General features: G+C 56.3%; 1 protein-coding gene across 8 annotated transcripts in view; it reads left to right on the forward strand.

Moving 5' to 3' along the window:
• The window catches only part of ADAMTS14 (ADAM metallopeptidase with thrombospondin type 1 motif 14), a 92,122-nt gene that overhangs the window by 59,735 nt on the left and 12,769 nt on the right, over positions 1-19,618 (forward strand). For 5 of the 8 annotated variants that reach the window (XR_003797058.1, XM_029245610.1, XM_029245615.1 and 2 more), the window contains exons 5-15: positions 1,387-1,470; positions 2,185-2,341; positions 4,277-4,382; positions 6,002-6,145; positions 6,803-6,935; positions 8,361-8,474; positions 10,778-10,926; positions 12,886-13,061; positions 15,318-15,451; positions 15,815-15,938; positions 16,922-17,002. Coding sequence is in view for 7 of the 8 variants with exons in the window: in XM_029245610.1 (XP_029101443.1) it covers positions 1,387-1,470; positions 2,185-2,341; positions 4,277-4,382; positions 6,002-6,145; positions 6,803-6,935; positions 8,361-8,474; positions 10,778-10,926; positions 12,886-13,061; positions 15,318-15,451; positions 15,815-15,938; positions 16,922-17,002 (1,402 nt within the window). In the remaining variant the exon portion in view is untranslated. The remainder of the gene's footprint in view (positions 1-1,386; positions 1,471-2,184; positions 2,342-4,276; positions 4,383-6,001; positions 6,146-6,802; positions 6,936-8,360; positions 8,475-10,777; positions 10,927-12,885; positions 13,062-15,317; positions 15,452-15,814; positions 15,939-16,921; positions 17,003-19,618) is intronic. The other 3 variants (XM_029245612.1, XM_029245613.1, XM_029245614.1) reach the window with 3 other exon arrangements.

The raw sequence follows: 19,618 nt of genomic DNA on the forward strand, positions 1-19,618 counted from the left end.
CTTCCACACCCAGCCCCCGTCCACACTGGTGGCCATGTGTCTCAGGCTGGGGAGTGCAGAGCGATGGCACTGACCATCTGTGCAGGTTTCTCTCCATTCTAGCTGCTGCAGACCCGTTGCTGAGTTCTCCTCCGAGGCTCCGAAGCCCCCCTCTGTCCCTGCTGATCTCCCCACCAGTGAGGGGACTCCCCAGGTGCAGGAACATTTCCTCTTTGACAGCTCCCTCCCAGGGGTACAGGTCCTGTTCTGATTCCTTTTTCACTTTCCTTTTTTTCTTTTTTCCTTTTTTCTTTTGTCCTACCCGGTTGCATGGAGATTTTCTTGCCCTTTCAGAGCTCTGAGCTCTTCTGCCGGCATTCAGTAGATATTCTATGAGAATCATTCCACATATAGATGTATTTTTGATGTATTTGTGGGAGGAGGTGAGCTTCACGTCTTACTATTCCGCCATCTTGATCGCCTCTGACTTTTTTCTTTTACTTTTTTGGGGTATTTTTCAGAGTTTTTAGAGTGAAATATTTTATATCCAGGAATAAAAGTTATTTAAAACAAAAAAGATGGACTTGTCCAGTGGGACCACTTAGGAGATAGGCATCTTCAGGAGTGGGTGAACTGCCTGTCCTTGGGGGTGGGCAGGCAGAGGCGGTGTCCATCTGTTATGGACACAGTTCCAGGACTTCCTTAACAGGGGAGTGGCTGGGGGCTGCGTTCTTCGATGAACTGTGCCATGACTGCCCCAAAGGTCCCTGAGCCTGTGGGAGAAGGGAATAATCCAATGTACTGCTCCTGTCCTCAAACTTGACCGTGCCTGAGTATCACTGGGGATCTTGTTCTAACTCAGACTCTGACTCAGGAGGTGGGCCCAAGACTCTGCATTTTTAACGAGCCCCAGGTGACGCTGATGCTGCTGGTCCAAGGCCCTAGAGCCCTTTCCTCCTGGATTTGCCCTGGAGGAGTGCCCAGGCACTGCAGAGCACACAGATGATTCCAGAGGCAATTGGAAAGGTACACAGGGCTGTGAGGATGAGTGACCTGAGCTGGGTGACATTTCTGGAAGGACTCTTCAGAGATATTAAAAGACAAGATTCCATCCGAGTTGTTGGGTTTGAGACCAGGTCCCCTCATGCTTTGGCTTCGTGGAAAGAGCTCAGTGTTGGAATTTGGTGGGCCAGGATTTGAAAACCAGCTGTGCAGCTTGTTAGCTGTGTGTCCTTGGGCAGGTCATCTTGCCTCCCTCTGCCTCAGTTTCTTCGTCTGAGGATAGGAATGCCTGCCAGATAGCCGTGGTAAGGGTGAAGTAGGGTAGCGTGTCAGATACCTGGCATGCAGTGGGCCTTCAATGAACTCTTGCTTCCCCTAACACCACACGCTCATCTCTTCTTGAAGGTGGATGAGATTTACCACGATGAGTCCCTGGGGGTCCACATAAACATCGCCCTTGTCCGCTTGATCATGGTTGGCTACCGACAGGTAAACCCCCGTGTCAACAGGCAGTGTTTGAGGGAGAAGGGGTGGGGGGGCCAGAGCATCAGACCAGCTAAGGTATCGGGGAGGGATAACAGCATCTAGGAAACATTTTGTTTCCAAAATTAGAACCCCCAAACCATTAGAATTGAGGTTTCAGTGGCGGAGGCATCTGGGGTTGGTAAGCGGGGACTTATGAATTCCCTCCAATCGGGTAAATGGACAGTCCTCAACCCCTACAGCTAGCTGGAGGTCCTGCTCCATGAATCGGTGGGGAAAGTGGGGCTTAGAGGGGGGGCCAGTGACCGAGACAAGTCCTGCTAGGGCTGTGGCCGGGGGTTCTGGGCTCTGTTGCTTGCTTGTTTTCCCCCATACGGGAGTAAAAACAGAACTCTCCTCTAGGGGCTGTTGTGGAGATTAATGACAATGACTGCATAGCGGAGATGCTCAGTGCAGCAGCTGCCTGTGGGTTACTTGAGGAATTAGCAATAATGTGAGTTCTCAGCAGACAGGTGCCCCAGCACAGGGCTTGGCACAGGAACGTTCCCTAAAACGGAACGGGGCTGTGTGCCAGTGGCAGCCGGAGCCGGGACAGCGGTGACCTTGGGGCAGGCCCTGCCGTCCTGCGGGCCTCCGTGTCCCCTGCTGCTGGGAGCACAGCGCAGGGTGCCTGCTGCAGTCCGTGGGCTCTGACCGGCACTCTGCTCTCTGGCCCCCCAGTCCCTGAGCCTGATCGAGCGTGGGAACCCTTCTCGCAGCCTGGAGCAGGTGTGTCGCTGGGCGCGGTCTCAGCAGCGCCAGGACCCCGGCCACGCGGAGCACCACGACCACGTCGTCTTCCTCACCCGGCAGGACTTTGGGCCCTCAGGTACGCAAGGTACTGTATTTGCCGTGGCCAGGTGTGTGCAGCTGCAGGGCAGAGGCCAAGGCTGCCTCTAGGGCCAGGTCTTCTGACAACAAAAGATCCTTGGGACTTTGGAGACAGGACCTGGCCGGACAGGTAGGCGAGCTTTGGAATGGTTTCTCGGGGGCCAGGGGAAGTGAAGGGGCCCCGCCCTGGTCCCTGCTGCCTTGGTTGAGCCTGCAGGTCGCTGTGAGTCAGGCCCTAGGCCCTGTGATCACCATCCCGGAGCCTGGCTGATCGAAGACCTCAGTGATCCTCAAGATGCTTCTGCCCACACTGTATCCTTCTGTGCTCACTGCAGGCCATGGGGCACCTAGGGCGGGGCTGGTGTGGACTTCAGAAAGGAAGGCCCTGCTCTACCCACAGACCCATGCCTCTCCAGCCTGGCGATCCAAACTCATTCATCTCCTGAGATCTCCCAACTGTGGAATGGGAGAAATAGTAGTATTTGCCTTCCTCCATTCCCGGGCTGCTAAAAGGGCTGAGGGATGCATCCCATGTCTGTGACAGAGGATGGCTGAAAGCGCTCTGCAGACATAGGAAGCTTTGATCACCCCCAGGTTTCTGTATGGGGAAACCAAGGCACAGAGTGGCAACAAGGCTTGCCTAGGCCTCACAGCAGAGAGGTGACAAAGCTGAGACTCAGACGGGATCTCCAGGCTCCAAGTTGAGGGCTTTGTAGTGTTTTCTGGTTTGATGCTAGAAGAGAGGCAGCCTCTACCAAAAGGGCTGCTTGTCTGAATCCCTGAAGCCCCAAAGGCAGGCTTGTACACACACAAACAGATTTACACACCTACACGCAGACACACGTGTGTACAGACACACATGTGCAGACACACAGACACGTGTGCAAAGAGACACACATACACGTGTGTACTTGCATGCCCTGTAGAGTACATCCAGACCTCCAGGACAATCGGGACCCAAGAAGCCTTCTCACCACAGCTGCTCGTTACACCCCCAAAACCATCTCAAATAAGAGAGGATTTCAGCAATTCCGAAGACAGGGAATAGCTATCTGGTCATGGTTGGCTGAAAGCCCGAGGCAGGGAGCGCTCTCTACCATCTCCCCCTCCTTCCTCAGCCCAGGCTGCCCTCCCAGCTGATTACGGGCCCTGGGGAGGCGGGGAAGCAGCCCCCGTAGATCACGGGCCTCGCACACAAAGCTGCTTACTCAGTGCCACGTGCCGGCCCCCTGCACTGCCCGCGGCTCCTGAGGCCTGTGCAGCTGTGTCTGCACCTTGCCCGTGTCCTCCCCTCCCCCTGCCTGCCCCCCACCTCGCCAGAGTCTCTCGCCTGTCCTCCAGGCCCAGCTCTAGGCCCCCGTAAGTCATTCCCTGGTCCCGCTCAACCCCTTCGGTCAGAGCCCTTCCCCCCAGCCACCCCACACACCCCTCTGTGCTACTTGAACTCCGGCCCTGCAGGCCCACACCTAGGCTGACCTCGTGACCCCTAGTCTCCCTGCTAAGCCGTCTGCCCCTCCGGTGTGTGGGTGTGCTGGGGGGATGCGGGCTCGCGCCTGTTTTCCCCGTAGTCTCTAACACGGTGCCACCTGCTACCCCGCATAGACACATTTGGAGCTTGTTTGTTGACTCACCAGCGGACTGACTGGAGGGATGCAGCTCGGAAGTTGGCTGTATGCAGGCTCGGGGCCGACAGGCACAGAGAGCTGCAGGCCAGGAGGGAGGGCGGCAAGCCTTAGGACGTGGGGGCAGCTTGGCCCAGGAGCTGTACTGCGGGTGCGTACACACGGGGGGCGCGTTGGAAGGATCCTTCTTCCTCCAGGGACCCTCCGGTGGTGACCAGGTCCGGACGTCCCTGCGGTAGCTGGCTCGGCACAGACCTCGTCGAGTCCTACCTCACCTGCACATGACCTCTCTCTCTGCCCTCTCTCCCTCTCCCTGGCAGGGTACGCGCCTGTTACTGGCATGTGCCACCCCCTGAGAAGCTGTGCCCTTAACCACGAAGATGGCTTCTCCTCGGCCTTCGTGGTGGCCCACGAGACTGGCCACGTGTAAGTGGCACTGAGAGGCGAGCTGTGCCTTGAGCTCTGCGGAGGTCTGCGGGTGTGGGAAGCTTCACCCCAGTTGGGACTCCCTTCCCAGTGTCCAGGGAGATGCCAGAGGAGCTGCCCCGACGGGGATGGAGCCCTGGGGCCCAGACAGCAATTCTGGGCCTGCCTTGGGCCCAGCCCCAAATCCAGGGCCTTGGGAGACCAGATGTGGCCCTGCCTCTGGCAGGCCAGTAGCAGTGTCGCCTTATAGGCGGTTCTCTGCTCTCTGGGTGGCCTCTATGCCTCCATCTCAGCCACACCTCAAGGCCCTCCCAGTGCTCCGCAATGGAGCCCTGGCCTGAGTCCATCATCAACAGGGGCACTTAGACCCAGGCCTCGGGCCAAGCGGGTGGCGGGCTTGTGTGATCCTCGGGCCCGGATTTGGTTTAGAGCATGTTCATTCATTCATTCAACCAGTATTTCTTGAGCACCTGCGGTGTGCCAGGCCCTGTTCTAGAAATAGGGCTGCAGTGGAGAATGGGACAGAAAAGCACGCAAGAAGCTACGTGCTGGGAGAAAACAAATAATCCACCATCCAGTGTCTGGTGGTGACATATACGTGTCACAGTCACGTCTCCTGGCCTTGTCTGTCCACAAGGGCAGAGCTACGGGGCCCGCCCCCGGCTTGCCCGCCCCCGGCCCACACACAGAGTGAGGGCTGTTCTCTGCGTCTGCCTGCCCCTGCCCTGCCCCTCGCTGGGTGGGTAGCACCTCCCCTCTGGGGCCTCCGTTTCCTCATCTGCAACACGGGGGCTGACACCAGGGAAACGTCTGCGGTCCCTTCCTGCCCCGGCAGCCAATGCTTCCACACGTCCTGGGGCCAGGAGTTTGTCTTCCTGTACGTGGGGGGGCGGAGCATGTCCACTCTTCACTCACAGAGCCCCTCCCTATGGAGAGACAAGGTCCAGCTTAGAGGCCCATGTGTCTGTCTAGTGGTCAAGGCCAAATGCAGACGCCTGGGAGTGTTTAAGAATTTAGAACCTTTGGGCTTTGGCGTTAAATACTAACTAGAAAGAGCAAACTTTTACATTTAAACTATCATCACGGCAGGTAGGTACCACACACAAAGCTCTGTGCTGGGTACCACGGGGTCTAGGAGAAGTTAAGGAGGCTGGCACCCAGGGAGGGCGCAGTAAGGGAGGTCGAACTGAACAGAATGAAACTGGTCCTTGCATGTGAGACCTTGGGTCTGGAGGGAAGACAGTGCATGGCGTGTGAGTTGTTAACGGTGGTACAGGCGTTCCCTGCTGTGGGAGGGCAGCCCACAGGGAGGGCGGCCAGGAAAGGTGTCCTGGGGCCAGAGTGGCGCTGGAGCTGACCTCGGAAACTGTGAGGACATGCGTAGGGTTTGAGGAGGGGTCAGGAGGGCAGAATGAGTCCAGCCCCATTGGGGGCCAGGTGGGGTCTCAGCTTCCATCCAGAGGGGTGGCCCTCTCCACTGCATGGTGGGGAAACTGAGGCCAAAAGTCACAGTCTGAAGCCTGGTCAGGGCAGGGTCTCAGGCCCGCCTGCTCATCTCCCCAGGGGTGGGCTCCCTGGGCATGACTGAGGGCTCCCCTCTGTCCTCCCCCACCCTCTAGGCTCGGCATGGAGCACGATGGTCAGGGGAATGGCTGCGCAGATGAGACCGGCCTGGGCAGTGTCATGGCGCCCCTGGTGCAGGCTGCCTTCCACCGCTTCCACTGGTCCCACTGCAGCAAGCTGGAACTCAGCCGCTACCTCCCGTAGGTCACCTCCACCCTCTGGGCCCGGATGGGGAGCAAGCGGCCTGCCACTCCATCTCCCCCAAGTCATCTTCCCTCCTAACACCATCCTACTCCTGACACATGCTCAATTCTGGGTTTGCTGGTCAGCTTCTGGGGCTCCGGGGACGTGGAGGCCCAGGACAAGCATTGGACTCAGGAGCTCAAGGCCGAGAATGGGCGCAGAGTGGATTTGGGCGGGATGGGTGCCGGCAGAGATACTGTCTCTAACCTCACGCAGCAGCCGGCCAGCGCCCAGTGTACGTCCTGCACGGCGGGCTGACTTGTCTTCTTCTGTCAGTGCAGTGAGCCCTCAAATTGTCCACGAGCCAACCCTTAATCTGGGCCATGATGTGTCTCTGTAATGCGGGCAAAACAGGCCCCGTAAGAAAGCCACAAGCTGAGTGCCTAACCGCAGTCCTAGGTCCCCTTGCCCTGGAGCTCCCAGACATGGTCGTGGGTGGAAGCGAGGGGAGGGCAGGGCAGCCCGTCCTCCCTGGACAACACAGCTCCTGGCACAGGGCGGCGGGGGCAGATTCCTGCAGGCCTTCCTTGCTTGGTTAACACCCCCTCCTCTGGGAAGGGAGAGCTTGGGAATTCCTGTCCCCACCCTGCTCACCTCCCTGCCTCTGCCGGCAGCTCCTATGACTGCCTCCTTGATGATCCCTTTGCACCCGCCTGGCCCCGACCCCCGGAGCTGCCCGGCATTGACTACTCAATGGACGAGCAGTGCCGCTTTGACTTCGGCACTGGGTACCACACCTGCTCAGCGGTGAGTTCCCATGGCCTCTGCCAGCTGGATGCCAGGTCAGGTCCTCCTGGGATGCAGGCTGGTCATTCACAGGGCACCTTAGCCCAGGCAGGGTGACCAGGGCCCAGGCCCTGCCACTTTCTGCCATATCCCCGCCCCACGCAGTCCCACAGAGGGGTGGGGGGCCAGCGTGTGTGGTGGCTGGAGAATGCCTGGAAAGACGGGAACAGAGTAGAACAGAGAGGGTGGGCCCCCGCTGGGATCCTGGTTGGGCTGGTCACCGGGGGAGTTTATCAGTCAGGTGGCCCATGTGTCAGATCAGGTGCTGGGCTCTGGCCTGGTGGAGAAATACTTGCCACCCTCTGCTCTTTGGGCACTTGGAGGATGTTTTGGGCAGACTTCCCACACTGGTAAAGTTCTCGTGTGCCCCATATAACCTCTCTCCAGGGGGTCAATTGCATGCTTCCCCACCCCTCCCCCACCCCCATCCCATACTTGAGGAGATAGATACAAGGGAGCAGAGCCCTGTCCCTACTCTGCAGGACAGGGCAGGGGAGAGCCTGGAGCCTGGTGATCAGCTAGAGCCACCTAGGAGAGAATTGAACAGCTGCTAGCCAGGGCCCAGGTGGAGCCTCAGAGACATGGACATCCCAGGGCAGGGGGCTCTCTGAGGGGTCAGGCCTTGACGCCTCGAGTACCTCAAACCGCCCCCATCCAGGAATGCAGCCCCCTCCTCAGCTCTGCAGGACCAGAAGGCCCTGTGTGTGGCCACCTTGCTCACTGCCCAGGCCACAGTGGGACAACTGGTTTCTGCTCTGGGAGTGGAGAAACAGCTGGGATACGGGGTTTCAGTGCCCAGATGCTGTGTTTGTAGGACGCTAGTCTGGCCAGCAGGGGATGATAGGAGAGAAGGAAATTGGGGCTTTCCTGGACAGTCTGAAACAGAAGGGTGCCAACCTCTGGTGTGGCTGGGTGAGATTAGAGGGGGGTGGGAGTCCTGACCTTGTCTGGGTGCTGCAGGGCCTGGGCTAGACTGGCAGCCCTCTCAAAGCCCTCCACATGCACAGAGCTCAGGGGGTATCAGTGGACCCAGCCTCCCCAGAGCCTCAAACCCTGGTCCCTGCTCAGTCACAGAGTGGCCTCTGCAAAGGCAGGGAGAGAGGCCTGGGGAGGGAGACCAGAGGCGTGTGGGCTGTGGCTGGTGCCTTCTCTTCGGTGCCCTGTTGGAGAGAGGAGGGGTCGCTGAGGCCAGTGGCTCTTGTGGTGGGGTCGAGCTTGTGTGCGCGCGGGGCTCTGGCTAGACGGGCCCCTCCTGCCCCCCTCGCAGTGTTCTGGCCCCAATGCCCAGCACACCCTCCCCTCGCTCTGTCACTGTCCTTTGCCCCCGGATAACTCGTCAGAGCTGGGGAGCTAGTCCGGCCCAGTGACTCTGAACTTGCCGTGCAGTTCAGGACCTTCGAGGCCTGCAAGCAGCTGTGGTGCAGCCATCCTGACAACCCTTACTTCTGCAAGACCAAGAAGGGGCCCCCGCTGGACGGGACGGAGTGCGCGCCAGGCAAGGTACCTGCGGACCGGGGGCTGCAGCAGGAACGCCTTCCTGGGGTGCAGGCCCCACGGGAGACCCACCTTGCTGCCGAGTGTGGATACGAATGCGTGGTGGGGGGCTGGGGGAGGGCTGAGGACAGGAGCCAGCCTCGCGTGCGGGCAGATGGGCAGGGAGTCCTCGCAAGAACTCACACACACGCCCTCTCCTCTATGGCACCACAGTCCTTGGCTTCTACAGCAGCAGAGTTTGGCCTTGTCTCCCAGCCCGTCGGCAGGAATGCTTACTGCCACTTGAGGAGAATGCAGCCCAGGCAGGTTAGGGAACTTGTGGAGGTCAGGCAGAGGGTGACTGGCTGAGAAGGGGTGAAGGGAAGATTCCAGGTGTTCTGCCTGCTCCCCCCGCCCACCATGCTGTCTCTTACCCCTCCCCCCCAAACCTGCCCTTTCATGTACTTCCTGGGGTGTGCACCCTCTTGCACCCTCTTGCGTGTGTGAGTGTCAGGAGGACCCCGGATCTGAGAGCCCTGAGCTGAGGTCTGAAACCCACTTCTGCTCTATCGCTGGCCCTGCTCCCCCGCCCCCATTTCTGTGTGGTGACCTTGGTCCATTCTTTGACCCCTGCTGAGCCCTGACCAAGCATCCTTCCCGCTCCTCAGGTTGTTGTGAAGTTGTGAGTCATGTCAAAGCAAATGAGAGGGCTGGGAAGAAGCACGGTGCTGCCCCCAGCAGCCTGTCCTTTGCCCTTTACCCTCTGCCCTTATCTGTTCTTCCCATTCTCATCTATAAATGGTCTGTCCCTTCACAGATGTGTGGGGCTTCCCATGGCCTTGTACAGGCCCGGTGGGCCAAACCTGGAGGGCTATTATCCTGGAGCCTCGGGTCTACCTGCTCCAGGTGTGTTCGAGTTTCCAGGCCCTCTCCTATCACAATTTCACATAAGAGTTAATCAATGGCTCTCAGTTTTGTCTGCGTATTAGAACCATCTGGGGAGCTTTAAAATCCCCCACACCCCAGAACAGGGAGTGACTGCAAACGGGCACAAGATATCTCTTACGATGGTGGAAATGTTCCAAAATTGTATTGTGGTGATGGTTGCCAAATGCTGTAAGTTTATGAAAAGTCATTGAATTGTACACTTGAAATGAGTGAAGTTTATGGTCTGTAAATTTCAGTTGACCCTTGAATAACACAGGTTAGGACTGCATGGGCCTGCTTATATGCGGATTTGTTTTTTTCAACAGTAAATACCACAATACTACCAATCGGTGGTTGGTTGAATCTGTGGATGCAGACCATGGATATGGAGGACCGACTATAAGTTATATGTAGATTTTCAACTGCAGAGGGCAGGCACCCCTAACCCCTGAGTTGTTCAATGGTCAACTGTATAGTGCTTCTTTTAAAAATTACCACTCCTTTTAAAAATCCCTACCTCTAGAGAGTCTGACTCAGTCTGGGGTGAAGCTGAGGCACCCAGAGTTCTTAAATGTTCCCCAAGTGACTCCAAGGCTGAGAACTACTGAGTTATCTCTTGAAAAAGACCCAGAGAGCTTTGCTGTATTTCCTACCTATGGCCCTACAGGAAAAGGGAAGGGGGTTGACTTTGGTTGAGCCCTCCTTTGTGCCTGGCCTTGTGCTGAGGGCTTTGTCAGTGTTGCTGCCTTCAGTTCTTAGAACAGTCCCATTTAACAGGCAAGGACACTGAGGCTCAGCAAGGTGAAGCTGTGCCAAAACACACATAGCTAGTAGTGGCCGAGCTGGGATTCAAACCCAGGCCTTCTGGACTTGAGGCATATGCTCCCTCCACTGCATGGATGGACCTCCCGGGTGGCTGGCTTCCCTCCCATGAACATACCTGCCTGGGGCCCCTGGATGCTGATGGAGCCAAGACCAACTCTAGATTGTGTGGGAAGATTGTGTCTTCTCTCCCTTATCAGCCCTTTGTTTCTCTGGGGGTGGTAAACCAAATAATGGCACAGCTATTGTCACCATGAATAATACCATCTGCGTTTTTGGAGGGCTGTGTGTGCCAGGTGTTATCTCATGGAATGCTCACAGCAGCCCTGTGGGCAGGTGCTGTTATCCCCGTGGTACAGTCGAGGAATAGGATCAGAAAGGGGAGCCCTTTGTTGAAGGTCCCTCAGCGCATGGTAGGGCTGGGATTCTGTGTGACCCTGAGGCTTGTGCTCTTAACGTTCCTTTTTCTGGGCTCACCCGTGGTGCCTGCCAGCTGTGCCGTGTGCCCGGTTGGGCACTTTCTATGGCAGGCTAGGCAGCGGTGGCCCTAGGGTGACCTCGCACCCTCTGCTCCATCCCAGTGGTGCTTCAAAGGTCACTGCATCTGGAAGTCGCCGGAGCAGACTTATGGCCAGGATGGAGGCTGGAGCTCCTGGACTAAGTTCGGGTCATGTTCACGGTCGTGTGGGGGCGGGGTTCGATCCCGTAGCCGGAGCTGTGACAATCCCCCGTGAGTGCACTTGGCTGAGGTGGGCAGGGCAGGGGCCCGAGGGGGTTGGAGAGGGAGTCGCTGGGGGGCAGGGCACAAGAAAGAAGGTCCCCTGCAGGTGGCTGTGTACGTATTCCAGTGGATGACGGCCCAGAATTGTTGGGGGCGCCAAACCACTTCCACCTGGGTCTGACATCTCCCTTTGTGTCTGACTGACATCTGAGAATGGGTCCGAACCAGTGATTCTCAGATTCTCGTCTGCGAAGAATCTGGGTGGGCCCAAGGCTTGGCCAGTTTAACAAGCCCTCCTGTGACCCTCATCCTCCAGCTAAACTTTGAGAAAACACTGGTCTAAATGTTCACTAGCCATGTCTTGGGAGGATAAATTCCCCAAGTCTGTTTCCTACTACCTGAAGCAAAACTTCCTTCAATTTTTCTTAACTTATCTCTTTCTAACATCAAGTCCCCCCCCCTCACTACCCCCTACCCATATGTCAGCATTCTGGGGGAATAATCTCTTTCTCCCATTTATCCCCTCTATGGGGACCCCCTCCCATGGTTTTGGAACCTCTGAGCACCAGCTTTTGATGGCCTCCGTCTCCCACGCTGAAGCAGCCTGCTTAGAACAGCTTCATGAGAGATGGGGGCTGGCTGGGGCCGGCCGTGTGGGTCAGCTGTCTCCACGTTCAGTGATTCTGAACCTCTGTGGGGCAGGGCCGGTCCCACCCCTCACAGTGCTGAGTGATGCGATGGGGACCTCAGAATGGCAGGGTCCTAGGATCACAGAGGCTCGGGGGTGGTCACCCTCCCTCCAGCATCCTCAGGAGTGGTCCTTCATACTCTGCTGTGTACCTCCAGGGATGGGACGCTCCGTGCCCCCTGGAGCAGCCTATTCCTGTGTACTGACCCTTTACAAATATGAGACGAAATGAACAGCCTTCAACCTGTTGGGGGTAGGAAAGCCAGGTTAAAGAAAGGCACGGTGATGCCCACTCTGGATAGACCACCTCCCAGTCATGAGAGATAGTTATCCCCATTTATTGAACTCGTCTACGATAATAACTTTTTATTTTATGAGGCTTAAATGAAGTATAATCTATGCAGTCTCAGCACCATGCCCATGCCCAGCACAGATTAATAAAGGACAGCTGCTGCTATAATTACCCCAGTGCACGGAGCACTTTCTCTGTGCAAGGTGGGGTGCTAAGCACTTCCATGCGTAAACCCATGTAATCCTCCCAGCATCTCTGAGCAGAGTTCCAGTAACCTTGTTCACTTGGGTACTTTGTATCCATAATCTTACCGGATCCTTTTAATTTAATGGGGAAGAGAGTACAGATTTAAATACCTTTTTAAAATTTATTCTTCACAGGCACACCAGGAGGTAGGTAAAATAAGAAGTGTTATGGTCCCTCCTTTAAAGCAGAAGTTAAGACAGCAAGACTTGGGGTTAGATTTAGCCGGGTCTTCTTACTCCAAATCCAAGTCTCTTTTACCACTCCGCGGTTTATTATGATATTAAATGGAAGTGGATGCAAGTAGGAGCAGCTGAGTCATTTATTGAGGGCCTACCATGTGCCAGGAGCTGTGTAAGGCTGAAAGAATATACAAAGATGAATCAGATTGATTTCTCTTCTAGCCCAGCTGGAGGGGGTTAGTCATTCCCTCCTGTCTTCCTCCCTCTCCCTCCCCCCATCCTTTGCCCCCTTTCTTTTGCTCATTCTCTCCTCTCCCCCATCTCACACACACACACACACACACACACACACACACACACACAATAGGTGGCATATGCCTGAAGGGACCACAAGGCTCTGAGCTCAGCAGTCCTCACAGTGAGGGTTCCTCTCTAGTTTGTAAGTTAGTGGAGCCCCTTTTTATGCTGCTCTAAAAGGCTGGGCTACCCCAGGTCACCATGTGGGAAGCCTGCCCCCACCCCGAGCCTTTCCAGCCAGCACGGTCTCTCTGCGCTCGTCCCAGCCCAGCCTATGGAGGCCGCCTGTGCTCGGGGCCCACGTTCCAGTACCAGGTCTGCAACGGCGAGGAGTGTCCGGGACCCTACGAGGACTTCCGGGCCCAGCAGTGCGCCAAGCGCAACTCCTATTACGTCCACCAGAATGCCAAGCACAGCTGGATCCCCTACGAGCCGGACGACGGTGAGTGGAGTCCTGCTCCCCACGCCCACCCCGTGGCCTTGGCCATCTGCTGAGTCCATGTCTTCCCAGGCAGGGCTTCCCAGGCCTGGCCCACCAGTGAAGGTGGAGGGACAGCGGTGGCACCAAAAGGGATATTGCAGTCAGCAAGTTTGCCATGCGCCTTTGTGCAGGCCTTTGCGCTGTGTGCGTTGGGGGAGCCACAGTCCTCATCACAACCATCCTTGATCTGTATGCTTATGCTGACCGTTTTCTGTCCGATGCAAGGACAATGTCTTGAGCAAGGGTTACTTGGCCCAGAGGTACCGGCTGGCAGCAGTGCTGGCTGTCGGGGTTGGTGCCTTTCGGACATGTCCTTACCTGTGCGGAAGGCCCGGTACAGGTGCGGGTGCCCCTTGCTTTGCTCCTGAGAAGCTTTGTCCTATTACATACCATGTTTTTAGGTTTTACTGATGGTGCTACTGTTTCAGTAGTTAATGAAAATGATTTGAAAGTCAGGCCGATGGGAGTCTGGGGGATCCTCCTACTGACCCCCTATAGGCTACCCTGGACACAGGTCTCAGGACTCAAGCGGAGGGTCTGAATTCTGGGGCCAAGCCAGTGCCTATCTGTTTTGGAGCATTTCTAGTGATGGCTCTCGCAGCGGCAGAGAGAACCCAGTGAAGGGCTGGATTCATGCCTTCAGGCTGGAAGGGCCTTTAACAGTCCTCTCAGTCTACTTTCCCCTGCCGGCCTCTCCATGGTCCTTCCATAGCCTGACGCTTACCCCCTACCACGTAGCCCTCGGCATCAGACGGCGCCGATCAGAATGGCCTTTCCTGAGCCCAGGGCCACCTCTTCGTAGCCCTGGTTCCAGAGTATCAATTGCAACGCGCTCCATCTTCAGCTCACGTTTAGAATGACAGCCTTCAAGTTGGAAGGGACCTTGGAGGCCTGTGTATTGCCCGCCAGTGCACAGACCCCTCCAGAACATGCTTGTAGGGAGTGTCTTCTCCCTGCTTAGACTCCTCCTAGCCTGGGGAGCTCACCACTCCCGTGCCCCTGTCGGCTGGCTTCCAGGGCTGCCCAGAAACCCACCTGCCTGGGGTGCACTGGTCAGGGTCCTGCCTGTCTTTGGGAAGGTTGCAGCCCCCCACCCCTTAGCCCCTGGCCCAGGTCCCGCCAGGAATATGACTCCCCCTCTGCATGAAATCCAAAGTAGTATTGGATGTTGTGGCTCCGGACTTGAGTCCTGAGTGCTGGGGCAAGACGTCACCAGGTATCCCGGGAGCCCAGGGATGAGGACCCTGGAGCCAGATGGTTCCTTACAAATTTTGCTTTGGAAGCCTTGCACATCCATGCAGACCCACACAAGCTGCTGCAACAGGGGTGGAGAAGGGCTGCAAGGCCAATGGGGCAGCTGGACTTTGGGTTTTCTCAGGACTTTTAGACAAATTCCAGGAAGTTAGCTAAGCCCCAACCTCCCATTTTCTAAGAAACACAGCAAGTGTTCATATGTTCTCCGGAACGTACTCTTGCAGGACGTTAATAGCCTTGATTTGATGGTTAGAACTAGAAAGGATCTCCCTCCTTCCCTCACTGCCGCTCCATTTTGTAAACCCAAGCACAGGCCACTGTTCTGCCTTACTTTCACGCAGCCTTCTAATGTTCGCAAGCATGGTAAGATTCACCATCATATGTGTGACTGGTGATGTGTATGTAGAGGTCAGAGCAGGACTCAAGCCAGACTGCCTGGGTTAGAATCCTGGCTCTGCCTCTTACTGGGTGGCTGTATGGCCTTGAGCAAATTCCTTAACCTCTCTGGTCCTTGGTTTCCTCCTCTGTAATGCTACTTCCTTGGGGGTATTGAGAGGCTTAACTTAAGTTCATTCACGAAAAGCATTTAAAGTTGTACGGTAAGAATGTATAAAGGTTTTAGAAGCCTGGCACATAGTAAGCTTTCATTAAGTGTCGGCTTATTATTATTATTATTGTTTTATCACTTGATGTTTCTTAACAACGTGATGTGGCATTTTACTGATCAGGCGTAATAAATAAGGAACTGAGGCTCAGAGAGGTCAGATAATTTGCCCAAGGTCACATGGCTCATAAGTGACACAGCAAGGATTTTAAGCCCAGCTCCACACCTAGTTCTCCCCCCCACCCCGTTGCCCAGAGCTGGCCCCTGGAGCTTCCTCTTTGGGCCACGTGTTAATGTCGGTCTAGGCCAACCCACCTTCTCCGAGCCCAGCTGGCTCAGTGTGGTCCCTTTCCCCACAGACGCCCAGAAGTGTGAGCTGATCTGCCAGTCAGAGGACACAGGGGACGTGGTCTTTATGAACCAGGTGGTCCACGATGGGACTCGCTGCAGCTACCGGGACCCGTACAGCGTCTGTGCCCGCGGCGAGTGCGTGGTAGGTGCCCCCCTCCTGGCTGCCCACCCTCTGCCTGCCCCGGGAGACTGGAGGGCTGCACTGCCTCCTTCTGCTCCCTGGGAAGACAGGCATTGCCTCCCCTTCCTCACCCATGACACCCCTTGGTCCTCAACATGACGTTGGGATGCTGGAAAAGGGTTACTGCCCAACCCCATTCGATGGGAGAGGCGTGGCCAGGTTTAAGACCTTGCCCATGTCACACGGTGACTCCAAGAATGCCTCTCGGTCCAGGGTCCTCTCCTGTCAGGGCCTGGGGACTGAGGAGGGGGCCAGGGGCTGCCGACCTGGGGGGGGTGGTGGGGCATGGAAGCCTCTTCCCGCTGACCCCGTCTCTGGCTTCAGCCCGTCGGCTGTGACAAGGAGGTGGGGTCCATGAAGGCAGATGACAAGTGTGGGGTCTGTGGCGGCGACAACTCCCACTGCAGGACTGTGAAGGGGACTCTGGGCAAGGCCTCCAAGCAGGCAGGTGAGCAGGTTAGGGCCGGGGGACGACCAGGAGGGGCTGGGGTTCTGGCCCAGCTAGCGTCCCTAGAGCCCGAACCATCCCTTAGGTGGGCCCTCCCTCCTTGAGCCGGGCCACAGTTCTGGTGCGGGGGGGCGCCCTGGAGCCTGTCTCAGACCACAGCTGCCCCCGGCTGTGGTTCCTCACTTTCCAGGCGTGCTGCGCCTGCACTTGGGCTCAGGAGCTCAGAAGCATTTCCTGCTTGGCACTGTGTTGTCCTAGGAACTCAGCCATCTCTTTGGCCTGAGGCTGTTAGTGGGAATGAGGGTCCAGACAGATCTGTAGATGAGGCCCAGGCTGGACTGGTAATTTCCTTTTTGCTCTTCTCTCTCACTTTTTTTTTTTTTTTTTTTTTAACTGAAGTGCTTCCTGCTTTGAACTCCTGGTGCCTTAGAGTTCCTTGACTTCCCTCCCCACCTCCAATCTGGCCACACTTGCTGTTGAAAAGGGCCAGATATTAGTCCTTTACACTTTAGTATGAACTAGATTCATTTCCCCTTGGGGAGTGTTTCACCTTTGCCATGCCTCTCCTTGTTGGGGGAAAGTTGATTGCTCTGAGAAAGGTTAGTTTTCAGGCCTCGGATTGGGAGGATCACGGGGGCCCCCCATGCTGGATCTTCATGGCCTATTTCATCAAGATTCCTACAGTGGCTTAAAGTGTGAGAAGAAAGAGGGGAGGGAAAGTCAGGAGAGAAAAGGAGGGTCAAGAAAGTGGCAAATAATAGGAACTAACACACACACAGAGCCCAGTAGTATTTATAGAGCATCTTAAGCTATATGAACTGTGATCCTCTCAGCACCTTATGGAGAAGGGCCCATTCCTATTTTACAGACAAAGAAACTGAGGTTCCTGGGTATCTGTGAGGAGAGGGGGTGATGGGGGATGCTGGCAGTGGGGCTACCAGCTCAGGATGCTCATGGTTTTTCTGGATCTTCCTCTGTGGCAGGAGCTCTCAAGCTGGTGCAGATCCCAGCAGGTGCCAGGCACATCCAGGTTGAGGAGCTGGAGAAGGTCCCCCACCACATTGGTGAGTGCCAGGGTGCCAGGAGATGGGCAGCCAGGCCCTGGGACCTGCCCTCGGGTGTGGGGGGAGCTGGGAGGGCAGAGGAGAGGATTCTAATGCAGAGGGCATTTCATGAGTTCGAATAATGGGAGAGAACCCTTTTTTTTTTTTTTTTTTTTTTTTGGTATGCGGGCCTCTCACTGTTGTGGCCTCTCCTGTTGCGGAGCACAGACTCCGGATGCGCAGGCTCAGTGGCCATGGCTCACGGGCCCAGCCGCTCTGCGGCATGTGGGATCTTCCCAGACCGGGGCACGAACCCATGTCCCCTGCATCGGCAGGCAGACTCTCAACCTCTGCGCCAGCAGGGAAGCCCGAGAGAACACTTTTTTATTTATTGATTGATTTTTATTCATGTTGAAATGGGAACCTGCTCCATGGTTCAAATATCAGAAGGTATGAAAGGAGATCCAGTGAAGATTCCCCCCCCAGCCCACAGCCCCCATGGGCAGATTTCTTTGGGGGGGTGATGAAAATGTTCTGGGATTAGACAGTGGTGATGATTGCACAGTCACTGAATTGCATACTTTGAAAGGCAGAATGGTTTGGTATGTGAATTATATCTCAATTTAAAACACATAAGCATGGTTTGGCGGAGGCTCCTGGCGAGCAGGTGGGCAAAAGGCCGCTGCCCGCACGTTGGGCTGTGGCTGGGTTCCCCCACACTCATCTCTGCTCAGGCTCCTTACTGAGGGCACGTGGGCTGTGATGTCACTGGGCCTCAGCATGTCACAGAGGCCGCTCTTACCCACTGTGCCCACCAAGTCACCCTGCTTGCCACCAGCTCGTCATAAACACGAACCCAAATCCTAACATCTCTGGGCAAGCTTGTATATTACAAAAGTGCTGACTTTTCATATTTTTAGGTTATTATTAAAATAATACAAAACATTTTTAAAGTTTCCCGGAGAACTTGCACTCCCTGGAGAATACATCTGCATTAGCACAGCTGTAAAAGTCCCTAAGCTGCTCTGGAGGGCGCCTGAGTGTAGTCCAAGCAGGCATAAGGCACAAGGGGAGACTGACGCGCGAAGTGGCTTGTGGGCCCTCTGTGTGCCCTCATTCACTTGCGGGGTGAGCCAGTCTGGGCCTGGGTCTCCCATCTTCTACCCCGTACCCCTGACAACTGCACCTCTGCACAGGGGGTGTGAGACGGGAGGGCTTTGGCTTGGCCGCCTCCCTGCCCACTTGCCTGTCTGGCTGTGGAGAATTACGCCTGCACAGGGACAAGGAGAGAAGGTCATTTACCCCTGGAAGAGGATGGTTGCTTACAGACACTCCTCCTACTGCACCCCTACAGATGATTCCATAATGTCAGCAGCCCCTTGGGCCCCTGGCCAGCCCCTTCCACCCACGGCCCCCCAACCCCGCTCAGATGTCCAGCCCTTCCAAGGAGCTAGATGGGCTTGTAGGCAGCAGATGGGCTTCCCTGGAGGTCGGGGCAGAGGCTCCTAGCACCTGTGGCAGGCTCTGGGCAGGCACACTTGCTGTGTGTTTATGGGGTGAGGGTTAGAGCTCTCCAGGAGCCTGGGGGAGAGGGAAGCAGAACTGAGACCTGTCGTCAGCACAGGTTGTGTGATTATACGTGTGTGAGATCCACAGCGGCCCTGGTGTAAATGTGCAGAATGTGTATGTGGGAGTGAATGTGTGTGTGCCCGTGTGTGTGCACACGTGCGCTAACAGGGTATGTACTCTCTGGAGAAGCCCGGGACAGGTGGCAGCCTTGGCAGTGAAGGCCGAGGCCCTGGTCCAAATGTGTGAGGCGCTCCTGGAATTTGGGGTCACGGACTCTGAAAGGAAGTGAAGGGAAGACAAGCCGTGCTGTTAATACCCACCGTGTGTGGGCCTTTGCGCTGGCGCTTTTCATTCGTTATCTCGTCGGAGCCTCATGATAACCCTCTTGTTATCCCATTTTGCAGTTGAGGAAATTGAGGCTCCGAGAAGTTAAAAGAGTTGCTGGAGGTACCGAGTGGGTCAGTGGTAGGACCTGGGCTCAGAGCTGGTAGGAGGTGGTGGAGATTCCAGCCCACCACCCCCAGGAAGGCGGGGTGTACATCCAGGGACCAGGGACAGCAGTGGTCGTGAGCTGCGGAGGCAGACAAGGGCCTGAGGAGATGCTCAGCTCTAGCCTGGAGGGTCTGGTGATTCTGGGGGCTGGCAGAGATCAGGTCACGGGAAAGGAGGGGGCGTCTCTCTTCCCACTCAGCAGGGAGGCTGGCCCTCCGGAGAACTGGGCTACCAGCCTCTGTGTGTCCAGGACGAACCCTTGCCCCTCTCAGGGCCTCTGATTCCCCATCTGGATTAATAACAGCACCAACCTTAGGATGCGTGTGAGGATCCCACTGAGGCGGGAGCAGAGTAAGCAGCATGTGGTTCATGCCCTGGATCCTTAGCTCTTATAATTACACCAGGTGGGGACACCCCGGGGCTCCAGAGCCTTTGCCATCCCCACCTGGCTGGGGGCTCGGGTCCCACTGTGCAGCCATTCTCTGACCCCTGATGCCTCCAGGGTGAATGAGGCTGTAACTGGGGGGCCTTTGCTGGGGTGCCTGCAGCTACACACCTTCCGCCCGCTGGTCACCC

Source organism: Monodon monoceros, unplaced genomic scaffold, assembly GCF_005190385.1.
Source record: "Monodon monoceros isolate NGI ecotype Baffin Bay Population unplaced genomic scaffold, NGI_Narwhal_1 Super_Scaffold_4, whole genome shotgun sequence".
In the NCBI taxonomy this organism is placed as follows: domain Eukaryota; kingdom Metazoa; phylum Chordata; class Mammalia; order Artiodactyla; family Monodontidae; genus Monodon; species Monodon monoceros.